The 22,103-nt window shown below is 40.7% G+C and overlaps 1 protein-coding gene across 1 annotated transcript in view; it reads left to right on the top strand.

The window, feature by feature from the left end:
- The window catches only part of GLIS1 (GLIS family zinc finger 1), a 196,047-nt gene that overhangs the window by 149,953 nt on the left and 23,991 nt on the right, over positions 1-22,103 (top strand). The window contains exons 4-6 of the mRNA XM_073593523.1: positions 5,780-5,941; positions 15,765-15,875; positions 19,443-19,527. Of these exons, the coding sequence (XP_073449624.1) occupies positions 5,780-5,941; positions 15,765-15,875; positions 19,443-19,527 (358 nt within the window). The remainder of the gene's footprint in view (positions 1-5,779; positions 5,942-15,764; positions 15,876-19,442; positions 19,528-22,103) is intronic.

Here is a 22,103-nt window from a genome sequence, read left to right as displayed (position 1 = left end):
AAGTGCATTGAAACAGCCCCTTGTAGTCTCCTTCATAGTCCATGTGACAGGTTAACTATGCAGGAGCAAAATTCAGCCTGCATTTACACTAGTGCATGGTGTGAGTGTGTGCAAAACTGCGTGATCACGAAGTACACAAAAATTGGGTGTCATGCTTGTGGTGCCATTCATTTTTAAAGGCACCCCAAATACACCAAGCAAGAAGCTACAGGGACATGCAGAAAAATGCACAGTGAGGCCCCTTGTTTTGCTGTTCAGTTGCAAAGCATCCCTCCATTGCTTTTAATGCACCCAGAAGGGACAGGTCTGGCGTTCATCACTGCTGCAGGCAGCCTGGTAAATTCTATAGTAAGCTGTGGCTGAATGAGGCTGAACCTCCTGCATTCCGAAACTCCATCCCTGAACGAACAGAGCCCCAAATTCTGGTATCTCCAGGAAGTAGAGAGGAGACGTTGCTGGAAGTGGTAGCAGACGAGTACTCTGTCCTGGTGGATGCCATTTGAGAGCACTCTGGTGACACAAGTGAAAAGGAGGTGCTGAAGGGGACACTGACCACTTGGATCATCGGACCTAAGTCTACATGCCTATTACCCCTGCAGGGGGTGGGCATTCCGGTGAGTGGGGACACTAGAGGGGGCTCCACACAGGACGGTACATATAGTGTTTCTGAACGGACACACCAGGAACCAATTGAAGATATACCAGATTTGTGCACAAAGAACTTTTTATACATTTCTTAATATATTTAGCATTTTTTTTGCAATTTTTGTGTATGCACGGACACTTTTTTTGAATCATAGATTATTGTGCTAGTATTTAAGTAACATTTTCTTTTTAAAGAAGAAAATTATTATTTCTTTCAAAGGGATTTTTTTCAAAAAATATTTTTTATATTTTTATTTATTTATTTTTTGATCACCACATTTTTAATGCACACTTAATGTATATGTTTTATTTATTATTTATATTTGAACACTATCCAGCTTCACATAATTGGTAGTGCATCACTTTTGAGTGGTTAATATTGTGTCTTTTTAGGGCACAATTCACTTACACGTTTTATTAATTGTCTTCTCGGATTTTGTATCATTCTTGTACACCAGATTGATCACTCATTTTATTTATTTTTATTTATATATATATATATATATAAATATTTTTTTTTTTTCACACATGTCTTACTCTGAGCAGTTTGCACACGTATTGATATTTTTAGTGTGGATATTTATCCATACACACTGAAGTATATTTTATTCCATTGCGTTTGATTCATTCACTTAGAGCCCTTTCACACTGGGGCGGGGGGGCGGCGTCGGTGGTAAAACGCCGCTATTATTAGCGGCGTTTTACCGTCGGTATGCGGCCGCTAGCGGGGCGGTTTTACCCCCCGCTAGCGGCCGAGAAAGGGTTAAATACCACCGCAAAGCGCCTCTGCAGAGGCGCTTTGCCGGCGGTATACCCGCGCCGTCCCATTGATTTCAATGGGCAGGAGCGGTAAAGGAGCGGTATACACACTGCTCCTTCACCGCTCCGAAGATGCTGCTGGCAGGACTTTTTTTACCGTCCTGCCAGCGCATCGCTCCAGTGTGAAAGCCCTCGGGGCTTTCACACTGGATACACAGCAGCGGCACTTTCGAGTCGGTTTGCAGGCGCTATTATTAGCGCAATAGCGCCTGCAAACCGCCCCAGTGTGAAAGGGCTCTTAGATCTGTAGTGCACTCTTTTCCCCTGTGGTGAGAGTTTGTTTATTTAATATTTTATCAGTGAACAGCGCCAATCCCCTATTTTCTCAGAGGTTACAGCATTTGGATTGCACCTCGGTGCTTTCTTTTTTTGGGGGGCTGCAGTTCGGTTAAGAGCCTGTCCTTAGCGCAGAATACCAACACATATAATAATAAAAAAAGAATAAAGAATGTAGTGTATGTAGCATATTCAAAAACCCAGAACAGATAGCTTTTTTAAACACTTTTCTGCTCTATAAGAAAAAAATGTTTCAGTAACAATCATGAAATGGAACGAATAAAAATAATGGTCAGGAAAGAAACACCAATAGTGAAAATTTCAGTGTCCCTGACATTGGTGGTCAGTGGAAAAGTGACTTCTAATATTGGTAGTTGCTGTAGTGGTCCCAAACATTGGTGGCCAATGGGACAAAAGTTCTTTACACATTGGTCGATGGGAAGAGGAAACTCATTGTTGACCGGGGGAAAATCCCCCCCCCTATACACAGCTTAAAAGATAATTGATATCAGTGGTTACTGGGAGTTGGAAACTCTCTCTTGCTCAAGGAATCCCTAGCAACCTGGCTCCACGAAGCCCTGGTTGAGAAACCCTACTTTCTCTAAGTCTCTATCTTTCTATGGGTGTTTATTGGCACCTTTTCCATATTCACCATTTGCTGGAAATGTTGCCGCAGACACAAAGGGGAATTAGGACACCCCTTTTATAGACTTCAAACTTTTACCATGAATTCTAGTACAGAATGTGATAACTATGGTAGGATGCAGAGCTCCCAATCAGTTCACCAACTTTTAGCTGATTACTTTTCTGATTCTCCCTGCACTCCCTCCAGCCTCAACCTTCCTTTAATTTTGTTATTGTATATAACCAAAAATATCAGGTGGATGCTAAATGTGAAAGAGGCAGAGAGAGTTTAAAAACAAAATAACAACTTTGTGTGACACTTCTTCATTTATCCTGCTTCTCTACTCACCTGGATATGGTTTCTCAGCTAGTTAAAGCATACCCAATCTAGATCAGGTCTGTCTTTGGGGTCATTTGCAGACCTTTGATAGGTTGAAGCACCAGCATGGTTTACCTAACTCATATCTTACAGCTCAGACATGCCTTTAATACTCAATTTGATAACCAGCCAGTTGCCTCGGCTCTGGAAAACCTGCTTAGTGATAGGGATTAGACCATGGTCAAACCTCTGTCCACCATTTATAAAGAGTTACTACCATTGATTCACATAGGGCTTGAGTCCCTCAGAACTAAGTGGCTTATTGACTTCCCTGAGTTAGATGAGGAAGATTGGGGGAGATGTGGGAATGCTCTTTTTCACAATTCATGTCCACCAGGGATAGGCTCATCCAGTTTAAGATCCTGCTTAGAGTCTACCTTACCCCCATGCGTCTGCATAGGATATACTCGTCTGTCCCACCCAACTGCTGGTGGTGTAGGTCAGTCTCAACGGATTTCATCCATGTCTTCTAGCAGTGTCCCCAAATTCAGATCTTCTGGATGGCTGTGACTTCATTCATTCTCTCTGTCACCACCATTCAGATGCTCCTTAAGATTAAGGTGTGTCTGCTGGGACTAGTAGACCTTCTAGCTCCTCGTAGGGCCTCCAGAACTCTTTTGGGTTTATTACTTTATTATGCCCATAAAGCTATCATATCGTATCCTCCTCAGCTCCTTCCCTAAACCTGTGGAAAAATCTGGTTAATTTAGCTTTACCACTCTATAAGGCCACTTACCTTTCACGTGGCTGCGCCACAAAGTTCGACACAGTATGGGATACTTGGGCAGAATCCCCGTCTACGAATATAGAATAGAGCTTTCTTTTGGTGGTATTTGATCAGCTCTGCGGTTTTTATTTTTTGCGCTATAAGCAAAAAAAGGCAGACAATTTTGAAAAAAAAAAACAATATTTTTTACTTTCTGCTATAACACATACCCAATAAAAAATGTAAAAAATCTAATTTCTTTATCAATTTAGGCCAATATGTATTCTGCTACAATTTTGGTAAAAAAAAAAAAAAAAAAACATTAAGCGTATATTGATTGGTTTGTGCAAAAGTTAAAGCATCTACAAACTATGGGATATATTTTTGGAATTTTTATTTATTTATTAATTTTTTACTAGCAACTGCAGCACCCAGCTACTTATAGCAGGACTGCGATATTGCCGGGGGCATATCGGACACCTAACTGATGACACTTTTGACACTTTTAGGGGACCAGTGACACTAATAAAGTGATCAGTGTGAAAAAATATGCTCAAAGACTGTACTAATGACACTGGCAGGGAAGGGGTTAACATCAGGGGCAATCAAAGGGTTAAATGTGTTTCTAGGGCATGCTTGCTAACTGTGTGGGGGTGCTTGTACTCTGGGAAGGCAGAGATCCGTGTTCCTGCTTAGCACAGAACGGCGATCTGCTTTGCTAACATAGGCAGATCGCCATTCTGCCTGTGTCCCGAACTATCGCGGGTCTCGGCAGACATCGTGTCCGCCAGACCTGCTGATTGGCTCCCGCTGTGTCCAATCACAGCGGGAGCGGGTTGCCGGCGGCACGCGTGCGCGCCCCAGACCCGGAAGTGCAGAATCACGTACAGGTACGTGATTCTGCCTAGAGCAGCTGCCCTGTGTGTCATGCTACTAAGTAGTTCATATTTCCTGTGTATCTGAGCACTGGCAGTAAGGTAAATTTCCCTCCAAAGTGATGGTGTATGCCACAATTACGGGGGGGTTTAAAAAATAAACTACACTCCAGTTAAAGGAAACCTGCCCTGGGATAAATACAGAGCTTCTTATAAAAATGCTAGTAACCTGGTTTTCACGTGAGTCCAATAGCGTTAACACTTTCTGAGTAATGTCACCTTACATATTTATGCCTATATAGATTTCTTTTATATTTATTTATTTTTTTAAGATTCTTTTTATTGTTTTGTTTTTTTAAGAAGAGAAGGTACAGAAACAGAGCCTCTGTACAGTTTTCTTTAACCACATTCCGCCCAGCCTATAGCAAAATGACGGCCGGGCGGTGAGTTTCCTTATCCTGACTGCGCGTCATCTGATGTCCAGCAGGATAAGCCGCTCCCGCGCGCCCACAGGAGCACGCAGTGTGGCGACCAGTAGTGTGGTGTGTCGCTCTGAAACACCGCATCTCCGATCTCTGTAAAGAGGCTATGATGTGTCCAATCACAGCTGATCACATCGTAACCAGGAAGTGCCAGTTATCGTCTTTTCCTCTATTTGTGCTGACAAGGCACGAGTGGAGGAGACTTGGTTAGCGGCTCTCCTGACGGGGGGGGGGGGGGGTCTGTGCTGTTAATCAGTGCATTGATTATCAGTGCAGACCCATCAAGGATGCCCAAGTGCCAACCCGTGCCCACCAGAGATGCCAACCTGTACCCACCAGGGATGCCAATCAGTGCCCATCAGGGATGCCAATCAGTGCCCATTAGTAATGCCTGTCAGTACCTTCTCATCAGTGCTATCTATCAGTGCCACCCATCAGTTCCCATCAGCGCCCATCATTGCCGCCTATCAGTGCCCATCAGTGCAGCCTATCAGTGCCTCCTATCAGTGCCCATCAGTGCTGCATATTAGTGCCTCATCATGAGTGTCCATCAGTGCAGCCTTATCAGTACCCGTCAGTGAAGGAGAAAACATACTTATTTACAAAATTATATAACAGAAACTAAGGACGTATTTTTTTTCAAAATTTACGATCTTTTTTTTATTTGTTGAGCAAAAGATAAAAAAACAGCGGTGATTAAATACCACCAAAAGAAAGCTCTATTTGTGGGAAAAAAATAATAAAAATGTCATATGGGTACAGTGTTGCGTGACAGCGCAATTATCATTCAAAGTGTGATAGCGCTGAAAGCTGAAAATTGGCCTGGGCAGGAAGGGGGTGAAAGTGCCGGTATTGAAGTAGTTAAACACATTAAAAAGCGTAAATTGTAACCTTTTTCCTGTAAAGTGCCAGCAACCACACAAATATGTAATTATTTGGAATCCCATGTAAGTGTCCTCTGCCTTTATTACAGTTTGAAGGCTGCAGCAAGGCATTTTCAAGGCTGGAGAACCTGAAGATTCACCTGCGAAGTCACACAGGAGAACGTCCTTACCTGTGTCAGCACCCTGGCTGCCAAAAAGCGTTCAGTAACTCCAGCGACAGAGCAAAGCATCAGAGGACTCATCAGGACACAGTAAGGGGGACATAGAAAGGGACTGGGGAGGGGGGATGTGAGTGCTGCTGAATGAGTAGATAGTGAATGGAAATCTTTGATCTGTCTGATTCTTTTAAATATACGCATGAATGTGATCTAGTTGATGTAAATTATTTTAACATGTGTTAGGCTGGCCATACATTATTCAATTTTCTTGTCCAATTTTCCTTTAGATTTCCCAAAACCATATAATATGAGGTCAGACCTAAACACTTTCAAAAAGGCAGGCCCTTGCACTACATAGTTGAAGGTAAATCTAAAGGAAATTGAATATGAAAATTGTATAATGTATGGCTAGCTTTAATGTTTGCAAAACCTTTTGTATTCCTGAGCCAGCAGAGGTTGTTTGAAAACTATAAATGGCTTATCTGGTAATTACATTTTTCTCAGCAACCATTTAGTATGAATGCAGACTGAACAATCTGACATACAGAGAATTATTAGAAGAGTAATATACCTTTCCCTTCACATTGCATTCCTTATGGCCTTTCCTATCATTTAAAGCATGCTTTCAGTATCGATTTGCAATTTTAATAGAGGTGTAAAACCTTTAATTTGGATTGCATGCCTTTAGGACGTATTCTGTAACTGCTGGTTCCGAATTCTTATGTCAGGAATGTTTGTACTGTCTTTTTTTCTTGAAAAAGTGAAAATAAAGATTTTACAAAGAAGAGAAATACACTTTGGAAATTTAGTATGACAGGCAATAGAAAAATTGTGAATATCAAAACAAAAGTCTTTTATGAAAGTTTTTATGAATGTATTTTATGAAATACAACTCAACATCATCACTCACAGACCGGGCTGCTGTTAGAAATCACGGGACCCTGTACAGCCTACCTTACAGGGCCCCCCACTCCCCCCAAAATATGAAAATGAAATTATCACTAAAAATACTAAGATGATGATTGGCGGACACAAACACAACATAACTTATAAAATCCCTGCTAAATCTAAAAGATAAAATTGTAATGAGTTAATAAATATTGCTTTGTCTGTGAATGAGGTCTTGTGGCTCATTCACGTGGGCACTGTGGCCTGTACGGTGTGAATTTGTGTTTTTTATGTGGCTGGAACTGCCTGGCGCTGTGTGAAGACAGCCTGTGTTACGCTATGGGGTTACGCTATGTTACACTATGGGGTTACGCTATATTACGCTATAGTAACAAAGCCACAGGTCTTAATTTGACAGGCATGTGGGTGCAGGTGTATCGCCCCAAACACAGACAATGTGCATTCGGGGTCACTCACCTTCACCTTCACACCTGTAAAAGTAGGACCTGTGGCTGTGTTTGTACAGGTGCTGCGTCCCCCTAGAGTAACAGGCAGCTCCAGCCCTGAGGACACGTGTGAATAAGCCCTTTATTTTTTTTAACAGTTTTTTACAATTTTTTTACATTTTTTACATTTTTTCACAGACCTGTTGTGGGGTCTTTGGTGAGATATCAGGGCTCTAAACAGACCCCTGGTATCTCACTTTTGGGACACAGAATGTAGCCTTTCTCTGCAGCCTCAGCTGCACTGCATAAGAATAAACAGGAGGTGTTCTATAAAGAGGCTCCTGTTCATTCGTAAACTGAACTGAATCACTCGCTATGTTTCATTTATAAATGAACATAGTGAGTGATTGGTATCGATCACTCACTGTGTTCATTTAGGGAAGGGCTAATAATTTTGTATAGTTACCACCCCCCATATCTGCTTGCCATCCTTAAGTTACCCCTGTGTGCCTGCAGCAGCCAGCGAGTGAGAGAGAAGGAAAGCTGGCAGCGATGTGGTGGGAAGGGTCACTCAGCATGGGACAAACAGGGGGGCTCGGGCAGCAGGGGGAAGAGGATGTAGACAGAGAGTGTGATTGGTGCGGCGGGTGGGGGAAATGACTGGAAATGATCCCCCTGCAGCAACTGTAATACGGCAAGAGGGAGAGGAGCAGAAGCCAGCTTTCAGCTGCTGCAGGGGGATCGGTTCCAGCAATTTCCCCCACCCGCTGCACCGATCACACTTTCTGTCTATATCCTTTTCCCCCTGCTGCCTGGGACCAGTGGTACCCCCTTATCGACAGCCCTGCTTACAGAGGGATTAAAGCCCATCTCCGAGCAAGTTGTTTATTTTACCCTAACTATTCCCCCACCCCTCCATTTGTTTGATGTTCAAGTAACATAAGCACCCAGATCTAAGATCTTTCCATTCTAGGGGAGCTTGAAGAAAGAGGAAGGCCTCTTCTGTAAAGCTTTACACTCTAATCTCCCCTTTTTGTGCTTTTTAATAGGCAACCTTCCTTAAACTGGCCATGCACACCGGTGTAATTTAGTTTAGTTTTTTATCTAAAAACATTTATTCCTAAAAAATAAAATTAGAAGGAGCAAGAAAATTTTTTGTCAAATAAATGATCTAAAAATTTTAAAAAACTCTACTAATATAGATTTAATGATGTTAGACCCAGTTTCACTCCTAACATCTTTTTGTTAAAGATGAACGGCATATAATAGTTTGTAATAAAAACATCTTTGCCATTCTGAAGCTTCCCTGCCACCACTTTGCATATTATTTTATATATACTGTGATTCTGTACTTGCCAAATATGCTGCAGAAATCTCCCTCCACTGAGTCTGGCTGCAACCATTTTAACTGTGGGCAGCTGAAGCTACTACCTGTTCACTTCCTGGATTTACACAGACACACAGAGGCACACCTCCAGCTCTGCGGGTCTCATTGGCCCTCCTATCACTCATCCCCCCTCCCTTCCTGGCAAACTGTCAGGAGAGTGAGAGAGAGAGCCGTGCATGATGTTATAAGCCTAGGCTTTTTACCAGACAAGAAAGAGGAAGTGGGCTGTATAAGGTATTTACTGGCAGAAAAAAATGTTTTACTATCCAAAGTTAAAACAACACGGGCAGAGGATTTAATAGATGGAAATTTGAAAAAATAACTGAAGGTTCTGCTTTAAATATGAGACAATTAACCTTTCTCTAGTTATTGTGATTTTGTATCCTTGTTTAAATACATTTTCCAAAATTGTTAAAATGAAAAAAAAAATCAGCACAGACAACAGCCTTACAATTTCTAAAGCCATAAAAGCACTGCTTGTGACTTATTACAGGTCTATAATCAGGGCCGGACTTACCATTGGGCTTGACTGAGCTCAAGCCCATGGGCCCCGGCCAATAGGGGGCCCGAGAGCGGCCGAAAGCCGCCGAGATACACAGGACATCCGGCTCTGTATCTTGGCGGCGCCATTTTTAAACTGAAAGGCTGCAATGACAAGGCAGCAATGACACTGACAAGGCTGCAGATGGACACTGATAAGGCTGCATTGATGGGCATTTAAATGTAAGTTTTTTTCCTTAAACTTCCCTCCTAAAAGTTTTTTTCCTTAAAATTTCCTCCTAAACTTGGGGTGCGTGTTATACGCCGATAAATACGGTAATTATCATTTTATCCATTTTTATTGCTTTTATTAATCGTGGACCCAGGACGAATACCAGTACAGTATCCCCTACTTATACGCTTATATATTATCTACTTTTGTGAGTAGCCATTTGGCTGTTTTGTCTTGCCCAATTAAACAGAAGTTCTTTAATACTGCACTGAGTTTGGCGCACCTTGTCCTTTTCTATTTCTGTTTTATAGAGCTGTGCATATGTATAGAAGGGTAGGGCCTGAAAGTGACTCAAGCCCAGGGGCCCCCACCACCCTAAGTCCTGCCCTGTCTATAATAGATCACAGACCTTTAAATAGGAGAAGCAATGGAAGACTGCACATTATTTCTATACCATCCCAAGCCCCCAACACTGTGGAGGAACAATACAAACAACACATTTTACCAAAGTGAGCCCTAGCAGGAAATCCCAAGCCTTGTACAAAAATTAATAATCAAAATGTCCTTAAGGAGATGAGCCATATCTATGATGAAAGAAGGGATCCTTGTAAACAGCATACGAGGTGCAAAAATTGCCTATAAACTTGCCCAGATACATGTGTGTTGGTTATATACAGCTGGTTCTTGTCTCTGGAGCACAAATTACATTTACTAGTTGACATATTCATATAATTAAACAAAAAACAGTTCTCACGGCACACCCACTTAGACATTTGGACTGAATATTAATAGTGACGACTCTGAGAACATTTTACATAATGCAGCTAAATATGCAAATTATGCACAACAAAACAATAAAAAAAACACGAATAAAATCAAAGTAAAACACTTATTTATTCATTCCATTTCTTCAAGAGCTTGGCTGGGGGAACACCAAAATTATACCAGAGCCAAAACAAAAAAAATGAAAAAGGTTAGAAAACACGCACAGTTCTGTTACCTGATAGATGTTGGCTCGGTACATCGGTAAACATAGTCATGTGTAATACAATATGTTTTCTGTGCCAGTGTATGTAATGGATTGTAGTTGTTGTAACTGTATGACTGATAGACTAATATGTAGAAGGAAAAGTATCTATGCCTCAGTAGTGGAAATACTTAAATTAAAGGATAACGACTCTTTTGTCAGACCCATCTTTCATGGCCTCCCTCATTTTGCTGAGTATTTTGTCAATAGCAATTTCTAACCAAAATTAAATGTGGGCCTTAAGGACACATATTGATTGGCTGGGAAGACATTGAAGGAAAGTCCTTGAGTCCTTGAGGGTCCCCAGAACCCTGCAGGGTATGTTAATATATGTTATATATATGCTATTAGCTAAATGCTCAGCAGAGGGAGATCAAGCCTGTAAAAAGCCGCTGTAAAAATGCACTTATCCTTTAAGAAGGACTGTGGATTGAAGGTTTACTTTCAGATGGAGGATCAGGTTTTTACTGACTTGTTTGTTTCAGATTCTGAAGTCAGAATGGTTACTTCTATGAAAACTAGTCTTCCTCTTCCACTAAGAGCTATGATGTGCTAAGGAAGGGTGGGCATACACATCTGTTTTTTATTTTATAAAGGAATCTGCCACGCCTTCCTGCTATACCGAACCACTGGCAAAGAACTGGATAAACTGAATAACTGGCAAAAAACTTTTTTATTGCCAATTAGAAATGTTGGAGTAAAATCTTGATCGGGATATCTGTACAGGGTCAGTGATTCAAAGTATTGAGGCAGGGGGGTGAGCATTGATGGCCTAGAAACTAGCATTGCCATAAAGTTGCTAGCAATGGCTACCTTGTGTTTCTTTCAAGATAGGATTCTTTATGCTTAACCTGAAAGCTATGAATCTTTGAATGTTCCACATGTGTATGCTAGAGGCACATAAAGGAATGTATCAGTGTTTTTTGACAGAGATAAAAAAAATACACTGAGATAATGCTGATAACACTGAGATATGAATAGAGGCTTAGAGAGACATTTTAATGTGAAAGAGAGATAGTCTGAAGGCAAGCAGCTTCCAGTGTGCTCTCTTTTCAAGAAACATATAATTCTTTGTTTCACCTGGGTGCGCCCTGTATTCAATGTTTTTTGTAAAATTAGGATGGCACATAAAAAGAAAAAAAGATATAAAATGTGAGTTTAAAAATATATTAATTTGAAATAAAATGATCAAATTTACCCCAAGCCATAGTAGTATTCATGGACCTGTTGGTTTACCACACTGGTAACAAAAGTGTATTATTTAAAATGTTATAAAATATGTCTGATTATGTAGAAAAAAACTCAAATTTATTTTAATCTGGCTGGTCTTAGAAATAGGTGTATTTTTTAATATACTTGCAAATTTTATAAAGCATTCTATCGGAATTGTATATCTTTTCTACTTTTACTAATCTATACTCTTCTCTTTTTTTCTGTCTTTGTGTGAAATGTAAATTCATAACAGAAAGGTAATGCAATTCACTCTTGTGCTATATATGTAACATACAAGCCATGAATACAAGATTTGAATGTGTGTAAACTGACCTATGGCAGGATTCACACTTGTGAGCACCATTGCAATATGTGCATGTGCGTTATCATTCATTCATTCATTCCTTCACACAGTGTAAAAAAATGCACCTGCCTGCAAATACCATTACAAAGTGCATAATTCAAATAATACTCATACAATACAATACAAAATGAGCCTGTGATATAAAGTGTAAATCTGTAAAAAAAAAAAAAAAAAAAAAAAAAATATATATATACACACTATATTGCCAAAAGTATTGGGACACCTTCCTTTACACGCACATGAACTTTAATGGCATCCCAGTCTTAGTCCGTAGGGTTCAATATTGATTTGGCCCACCCTTTGCAGCTATAACAGCTTCAAATCTTCTGGGAAGGCTGTCCACAAGGTTTAAGTGTGTCTATGGGAATGTTTGACCATTCTTCCAGAAGCACATTTGTGAGGTCAGGCACTGATGTGGACGAGAAGGCCTGGCTCACAGTCTCAGCTCGGATTCATCCCAAAGGTGTTCTATCTTGTTGAGGTCAGGATTCTGTGCAGGCCAGTCAAGTTCTTCCACCCCAAACTCGCTCATCATATATAATGTGCCTCTTTGCAAACGATTAATTCAAAAATGCTTCCACTCCTCCAAGTTGCCAATATTATTATTTATATTATGCTATTAATATTATTTAAATTATGCACTTTGTATTGGTATTTGCACTGTTAGCTTAATAAAGGGTAGCGCAGCTATTTCATAATTTTTTTACGTGCATTGAGGTTTGATAATGTATGTCTAAAGCCACTTTTTTTTAGGTGTCTCCGGGTGTTTGCATGCCAAATCTGGTCCTATGCCCATTGCCCTGACATCCTATAATATTTCAATGCTTTTCTCTGCAAACCGCAATCAGATGCTTTGGTTGTTGGCTTTGGGCTGCCCCTTCTCACCTTCTGCAACTCACTGTTGTTTTATCTCTGTGATGGGTAGTCTCATTAACCAATATCGAGTAAAAGGAAAGGGTGGGTTAGAGCTAGCAACTGCAGAAGCTGTTAGCTGTAAGCTATTCTGAGATGTGACAAATGAGCAGACCTGTCATGTAGGCACCTTGAGGTGCCTGCAATACAAAGTGAATCAATTCCTTTTCTACCAAGAGTCGCTTTGTAATTCATAGGTAAGGCTATAGTATTAAGCATATGGTTGTAATAATGCCCACTGTGCAAAAAATTGTATTAGGGGTAGCCTTAAACTCTTTGGTTGTCTTTTTATAACCAAAGATGCTCTAGCTTGTGTGATCTCTATAAACGTGTACCTGTATTAAATAGTATTTTTACATATTTCTTGGCAACTTAAGATAAGCCACTGTGCACTTTAAAATTTGTATTTACCTTTCAGTTTTTTTTTTTTTTTCTGTGTAAAAAAAAATATATAACACAATGAAGCAGATAATTTTTTTGGCACAAGAACGGGTCCAAGATAGCTGTATGGAGCTTCCCAGCAACAATGTATACCACATTGCATCCTTAAAGCGGTGGTAAAGTCATACATTCAATGGACACAAGCACATTATGAAATACTTACCTTTAAATCTAAGCTGTCACTGATGACACAGCTTCCATCTTCACCTGGTGTTCCTTCTGGGTTCGTGGGCTCTGGCCCCATGAATAGCCGATCCACGATAATGTCACTCCCGCTCATACGCTTGAGGGTCATGGCCATTGCACAGAGCTCTGAAGGGATGGCACAAGTATGCTGTCCCTTCAGACCACATGCGCAGGTAATGTCATCTGGTGCAGCAAGAATGAATATCTCCTAAACGGTGCACATTTAGGAGATATTCACTGTATCTACAGGTAAGTCTTATTATAGTCTTACCTGTAGGTACAACTAAAAAAGCAGAGTTTACTACTTCTTTAAAAAAAAAAAAAATTCCCTTCCTAAATGACTCCAGTGCATTTTGCCAAAACAGTGAATTATTCACTAAAATCTTCATCAGAGTTTTTGAAAAAAATGCTCATCTCCACTTCTCTAGCAATTGCTTAGTGGGGTCACTCATCAAGGTTTACGGGGGCTCAGGATATGGGAACAGGGGCCATACTCAAATTTCAGAGAAAAATACATTGAGATTTGCATATAACTTCAGCTGCCTACAGTGGGGAAAAGATTTTGTAAGTTTGCCCACTTACAAAGAAATAAAGGGTCTATAATTTTTATCATAGGTGTATTTTAAATGATAGAGACAGATTATCAACCAAAAATCCAGAAAAAACAAATGAGACAAATTTTATAAATTTAGTTGCAGTTCAGTGAGTAAAAGAAGTATTTGATCCCCAAGGAAAACATGACTTAGAACGTGGAGGGGGAAACCCTTGTTAGAAAGCACAGGGGTAAGACGTTTGTTGTAGTTGGTTACCAGGTTTGCACACATCTCAGGAGGGATTTTGGTCCACTTTTCTTTACAGATCTTCTCTAAATCCTTAAGGTTTCTTGGCTGTCATTTGGCAACTCAAAGTTTAAGCTCCCTCCATAAATTTCTATAGGATTAAGGTCTGGAGACTGGCTAGGCCACTCTATAACCTTAATGTACTTGTTCTTGAGCCACTCCTTTGTTGCCTTGGTGGTATGTCTTGGTCATTGTCATGCTGGAAGACCCATCCACGACCCATCTTCGGTGTTCTGGCTTAGGGAAGATTTTACAATACATGGCCCTGTCCATTGGCCCCTCAATGCGGCAAAGTCAGCCTTTACCTTTAGCAGAGAAACAGCCCCAAAGCATAATGTTTCCACCTCTGTGCTTGACTGTAGGGATGGTGTTTTTTATTTTTTAGGGTCATAGTCAGAATTTTCTTCCTCCAAACACTACGAGTTGAGTTAATGCCAAAGAGCTCAATTTTGGTCTCATCTGACCACAACACTTTCTCCCGGTCCTCCTCGGAATCATTTAGATGTTCATTGGCAAACTTCAGATGGGCTCGTACATGTGCCTTCTTGAGGAAGGGGACCTTGTGAGCACTGCAGGTTTTCAATCCATGGCGGCCAGAGTATTGTGTTACCAATGGTTTGTTTGGTGACTGAGGTCCCAACTGCCTTGAGATCATTCACAAGCTCCTCCCGTGTAGTTCTGGGCTGATCCCTCACTTTTCTCATGATCATCCTTACTCCATAAAGGCGAAATCTTGCATGGAGCTCCAGACTGAGGGAGATTGATGGTTATCTTCCAATTACGAATAATTGCTTCAACAGTTGTCTCCTCCTCGCAATGCTTCTTGCTGGTGGTCTTATAGACCATTCCATCCTTGTGCAGGTCTACAATCTCATCCCCAACAGCTCTTAGGTCTTGCCCATGATAGTGGGTTGGAATGGAAGAAAGAGATTCTGTGGACAGGTGTCTTTAGGAGCAAATTCTTAAAGTTTACAGGGCTAATCTGTGTACCACATGAGCACATACTGTAGCCAGTCTGCGGGAGCCAGAATTATTGATGGTTGGTAGAGGATCAAATACTTATTTTACTCAGTGAACTGCAACTCAATTTAAAACATTTGTATCATGTGTTTTTTCTGGATTTGTGGTTGATATTCTGTCTTTATCATTTAAAATACACCTATGATAAAAATGATAGACCCTTCATTTCTTTGTAAGTGGCCAAACTTTCAAAATTTGCAGGGGATCAAATAATTATTTTCCCCACTGTATATCTCTAGATTGCTCATTTGACATGGCGTGCTAGTTTTCTGCATAAACCTGTTTGGATTAACCTAGATTTGTGAAAGGTTTCCTGTCAATTTAGTAAAACAAATGTGTGCATGAATATGTGACCATACGAGCATGCGGTGTAATGGAATACTTGTAGACCCCAGAGCAAAAAACACAGAATCCATGCAGTAGTAGTAGTGTCTCCACAAGTATCTTTTTCCAACTGTTAATGTTTTCATATTTTCACGCAGAAACCATACGCCTGTCAAATTCCTGGTTGCTGCAAGCGATACACAGATCCCAGCTCATTACGGAAACATGTGAAAGCCCACACAGTGAAGGAGCAGCAGGTGCGCAATAAGGTAGCAACACTACATCAATAAAGACAATTACTGTAGAAAGTGTTTGATTTATTGCTCTGAACCAAGTCTAATGAGAAAGTCAGTTTTTTAGAATCTATAATATTGGTTGAATTCATAATCCCATAGTAAAGTCATACAGGTTTTTCAAACTTGCATGTTATCCAGAATTTTTCATTGAATCACAATTGACATGGGGTCCATTTATAAGGCATTTATAAGGCAGCAGTATGACCTAACTGCTTTTCTTTTAGATTAGCCCACATTTCATAAGGTACTGCTGCGTGCTGTATACGTGGGTTTAGATGTTTGCTTTTTCGTTAATCAAAAGCAAGAAAAACCTCATTCATTTTAAAACTGGGAAAAACAATTTTTGGCTATTTGCTGTTTAAACGTAATCTGCCTCCATTGAGGCCTGTCCCTATTTGGTCACTGCTCTGTTCAGTAAAACTGTTAAGCCAGCCATAGATGATTCAAGTCTCTGCCGGTTCAGCAGTAACCAGCCGAGATTCGAACCATGTATGGGTAGGCTGAATGTACCCAAGTTTATTGATCAATTAACCTGGGTACAACCAGCCTGCCAGAATTAACATGCAATTATTGCTAGCAGCTGTTATAGCCGCTAGCAATAGCCACTGTGTTCTCCCAGCGGAGTGGGAGGAATTCCCCTATCAACGCTGACTGTGTTGATGGGGGAATTAAGCCAATTTCTTTCTAGTAACCCATGATTTCAGGAAAGAAATTTGCTCTGTCTATGGCTGGCCATACTTTCATTCAGCTCCCACAGTACTATAAATGCTAAACGACTGATGCTGAGGTTCTTAGTTCCGGACTCACTGTTCATAGCAGGACACTCTTTGTATTCAGAAAAAGCCTGTAATTAGAGGAGGAAAAATTGTGAAGTCCATACTCACCTCCTCCAGTCACAGAAAGCCCCGCATTCAGTGAAAAGGGATTAAAAAAAAAAAAAGCATTTAGAGATTTAGCTTAATTATTTTTTAAAGTCCAATGCCTGCACTGAAAAGGTAGAGGAAGATGCTGTATGGTACTTACCATATTCTCCGCTCAGACGCTCCCCTCTTCTCACTGTGACTCTGGGCTGTGGGCAATCCCTCTGCTTTTTCACTTACAATGCAAGGCTATTAGTCCTGCATTGTATGTGAGAAGGTAAGCCTCTGGCCATGGCTGAGAGCACTTTAGAGAGGAGGCTTCAGGGGAACATTTGCACAGATGGAGGTAGCCTGCTGCAACAAGCTATAAGGTGAGACTTACACATTTTTACTCTACTCATAGACTAAAAGTGAAACTTTACCCATAACAACTTGATAAAAAAAAAAGAATGTTCTTTAGCAAGGAACATACATTTCACATTAATAATTATGCTATCAAAATTAGTGTGTGGCTGTAAATTGCCTCCAGCATTGCTCATGTTTCTTCTTACTGGAGGCTGCCATTTTGCTGAAGACCAGAGCCCCTGAACAGCGGTATATCAAAGTGAAACTAAAGGTATTGACTTAACGGTTTCAAAAAAACAGTTGCTTTCCTAGAGTGCTGGGATGCTAACTGTCACATTTACTTGTGTAATTTGCATATACAGCAACATGGCAGTTGCAGATCAAACAGAAGCAGCTTTCTTGGCTGTAAAGGATAGGAGGGTTTAATTTTGCTTTAGAGCTGTTAACAGATCGGCCTCTACAAATTTGGCAGTGCCTAAAAATAGAGCAACTATTGCATGTGCAGAGCAGGGTGAGACAGTGTATTACTGGATTCTAAACAGTATAGGCAACTTATTTTTAATGTTTTACATGGCTATACCTGCAAATGAGACCAGCCTAATTTATCTATCAGGATTTAATTTTCTGACTAAAGTTCCACTTTAACAAGCATTTATCTATTGCAGTTTTTTCTTGTGCCTGGATTGGGCTTTAAAATATTCAAAATATGGTTTTATGAGAAGAAATAGAAAAATGGCGCAAGAAAATATGTATAGAAAAATATTAAAAAACAGACAGTAAGAAACAGTAAATAGATATTATTAAATGTGAAAAATATCTAGCAAATTTTGCTTTGTTTTTTGTATCAGCAAAGTCCAAACCATTGCAGAGTCCAATTTGATGTATTAAAGAGGAAGTAAACCCTGGTGGGTTTTACTTCCTCTTTATTTCCCTGCAAAGGTAAAGCATAATGGGCTACTATGCATCGCTGAGCTTAGCCCACGCTGTCGCCGTTGTCCCCACTAGCAGGGAGCGTCCATCTTCGCCTCTCTTTCTTCCGGGGCCGCAAACTCCGGCTCTGTGACTGGCCAGAGTCGCGTGCCGTCACTCCCGCGCATGCGCGCAGGAGCCGCCAGTCATGGCATGACCCCTATTAGAAAAGGCACAATCTGCCCTATCTAAAGGACGCATGCGCCGATGACATCGGCGCATGCGCTCGACTTTTTAGTAAATATCTCCTAAACTGTGGAGGTTTTAGGAGATATTTCAAGCGCCTACAGGTAAGCCTTAATATAGGCTTACCTATAGGTAAAAGTGGTTGTGCAGGGTATACAACCACTTTAAGGTCATCGGCTCCAACGAATGACCTTTATCAAGCCTTCATAATTTCAGTGGTAAATGGAGATCTTCAGCTGTCAACTGCAGCAGCTTTTTCTGACCCTTCAGAGGGCGTTTACAGAAATTACATGACCAATCACAAGGTTTGAGGGGTGTGCTATGGGGTGTTGAAGCATTGTAGTAAATTTTAGCAGACAATCCCTTAAGGACAGATTTTCTAAATCACCAATATTTAAAGATGATGTTATTGCACAGAATTAAATCACGATTTAGTAGAGACCAGATATTAAATATTCTGGAAGCCAATCAGCTTCTAACTTCAGCTTGTTCAATTAAGCTTTTACAAAAAAAAAACTGGAAGCTGATTGGTTTCTATGCAGAACTGGATTAACTCTTTGTGACAAGACTGGGCACAGATAAAATTACATCCTCTGCTGTAACAGATGTGAGACTTGATTAAAAAAAAAAAATGGGTTTACATCCACTTTAATGCTGTTTATGACAGCCAACTAGCCATTTACAACAGGGCTCATTACCAGGATATACAGATATACTGATTCTGGCTAAATATGATTTATGATACTGCTAAGAAGAAGAAAAATTGGCAAAAATGTCCCTCTCTAGATATGCAAAGCTGGTAAAGACATTAAAGACATACCCAAAAAGACTTGCAGCTGTAATTGCAGCAAACGATGGTTCTACAAAGTATTGACTCAGGGGGGCTGAATACAAATGCACTCCACACGTTTCACATATTTATTTGTAAAACAATTTGAAAACCATTTATCATTTCCTTCCACTTCACAATTATGTGCCACTTTGTGTTGGTCTATCACATAAAATCCCAATAAAATACATTGATGTTTTTGATTGTAACATGACAAAATGTGGAAAATTTCAAGGGGTATGAATACTTTTTTAAAGACTCTGTAGTTTATGTAATGATTGGGCCAAATATAGAATGTTGTGTGTCACTAGCTATCACTCTTGGTACTCACTGTGTACAGTTTTCTTACAGGCACAACACATTCTGGATGGTAAGTGGGCAAAAACCATCACCAATGAAATTCTGAATGGTGCTCGATCACGTGACATGGTGGCAGGTATGTTCATATTCTACTAACCCAGATCAAATGATGTTTCAGAGCTCTGATGATCATCAACTATGCAGCAATTTCCATCGGGTTATAATCACATACAGATGGAAAAGCATTTGTTGTGTAGCCATTAATCATAATTGTACATTTTTTTTTAAATTTTTATGAAAATTCTTTTAACCCGGTACTGCTAGCGAGTTAGCAGTGATGTTTGCTCATTTACAGTAGGGAAACATTTAACTGGCATAGTAAGGGTTATAGACCAGCTCAAAACACTTATTCTCTTTATTTATTTAAAAGAAACCACAATATTAATGTGCGGAGAGCCGCCTCCGGCTTTTCTTTACTTGAATGTTTCTTGCATCAGAAAGCTTAACTCTGCTGAACTGTTCAGAGCAAGTAGCTGGGATGTTAACTGCTGTACACTGTTTATTTTTATTCTCTTTATTTATTTAGAACCCCCTGTTCTGTGCGTAGAAGAACATTAAGCATTTTAGAAAAAGAATTAAAAAGAAAATAACTCAATTTTAAAAGAAAAAAATATTTATGTAGGACATTAAGCATTTTAGAAAAGAAAAATTAAAAAAGAAAATAACTTTGGACTTAAAGTGATTGTAAAGGTTCCTTTTTTTTTTTTTTTAAATAACAAACATGTCATACTTACCTGCTCTGTGCAAGGGTTTTGCACAGAGCGGCCCCGATCCTCCTTTTCTGGGGTCCCCCGGTGGCGCTTCTAGCTCCTCCTCTTCAGCAAGTGCCCCCACGGAGAGCCGCATTCCATGGTGGCACTCGTGTGGGTGCGCTCCCAAGTCCTGCTGCTGTGTCAGTTGACACAGACAGCAGGACCCGGCCCTGCCCCCCAGCTCCCATGTCACTGGATTTGATTGACAGCAGCAGGAGCCAGTGGCTGTCCAATGCTATCCAATGAGGTCCCGAGACAGCGGCTGGAGATGCTGGGCTTGTTCTCATCTCTGGAACGATCAGGTTCTGGTAAGAAACCTCTAAGGTAAGGTGCTCTGGGGGGCAGCTGCAGCACAGAATGTTTTTCACCTTAAAGCGGAGTTCCACACAAAAATGGAACTTCCGCTTTTCGGAACCCTCCCCCCCTCCGGTGTCACATTTGGCACCTTTCAGGGGGGAGGGGGGTGGGGGGTGCAGATACCTGTCTAAGACAGGTATTTGCACCCACTTCCGGCATAGACTCCCATGGGAGTCTATGCCTCTTCCCGTCCCCACAGCGCTGTCTGCTGGGAACACACAGCTCCCAGGAGAGAGCGGGGACCACTTGGGACACGCAGCGCGACTCGCGCATGCGCAGTAGGGAACCGGGAAGTGAAGCCGCAACGCTTCACTTCCTGATTCCCTCACCTAGGATGGCGGCGGCAGCTGCCGAGAACCGAGCGGGTTCTCGGTGTCCCCTGCCGACATCGCTGGACCCTGGGACAGGTAAGTGGCCATGTATTAAAAGTCAGCAGCTGCAGTATTTGTAGCTGCTGGCTTTTAATATTTATTTTTTTTGGCGGTGTGGGTGAACCCCCGCTTTAATGCATTAAGGTGAAAAACCTCAAGACTTTACAACTCCTTTAAAATGTATGTAAACCCAGCCTTTCCTATTTGCTCCCTTTTAAAACTGTTAAACGCACCATTGAAAGCATTTTGTTATACATGTTCAAGAAATGCAAAAAATTATTAATGTAGAACTATAGGCAAAACATTTTTTCTTTAAAATTGTGGAATAAGGGAGAGTTATAACACCTGTAAGGTTTATTTTTGCCAACTTTGATCCACTGGGAAAATATACCTACACTTGCTTTCCCATAGCCAAACAGGAAGTGAAAGGAAATCCCTGCAAATTAAGGGAATATCTTGGGGACCCCCAGGTCACCAGAACTAGTGTGCCCATTGGAAAATTTCCCCTTATATTTCTGGGGACAACCCAAAATTTTAAATTTTCTTTCACTTTCAAAGATAATGGTAAACAGGACAATTAGAAAGGGTGAATCTCCTTAACAGGGACACCGACAGCAATAGAAAATGACAAGCGTTTTAGTCCCTCTTCCCTCTATCCAAAACCCTAAAAAAAAAAAAATGCCTTTAGTTATACTTTAACTCTTTTTATTAAAAATTTAAAAAAACAAATTACATTTCTTTTCTATGTAGCAAAGTCCCGGGCCTCTTTAGGCCTTATAGTTACTTCCAGAGTTATGGAGAGCTGACATGCTTCAGTGTAGAGTGCGTTACAAGGCATGGTGGGTGTAACAGAAGAAAATGTGAGCGCCAGACACTTTTTGAATGCAAAGAAATTTATTCTCTATAAACAGAACTGTGGGAGAGAGGGTTAGGACCAGGACACCCTTAGGTAGATGCAATGATAATTAGCAGACTCTGAGACTTCTATAGGTAGACAGCTATACAGGTGAAGGTCTCCAGCCGATGACCACTTCTGTATAGGTAGGACCACTGTCTCCTATGGCAACAATCATGTAGCTGTTACTAATGGTAAAGGTATTCAACTACCTGCAACACGAACAGTTCTCTTTAACCCACACTCACTCACTGTGGGTCTTCACTCAACGAGCTCC

This window comes from Aquarana catesbeiana, linkage group LG07, assembly GCF_042186555.1.
Source record: "Aquarana catesbeiana isolate 2022-GZ linkage group LG07, ASM4218655v1, whole genome shotgun sequence".
Classification (NCBI taxonomy): Eukaryota; Metazoa; Chordata; class Amphibia; order Anura; family Ranidae; genus Aquarana; species Aquarana catesbeiana.
The sequence above is the reverse complement of the archived record's forward strand: the minus strand, read 5'-3'. Positions and strand labels throughout refer to the sequence as shown.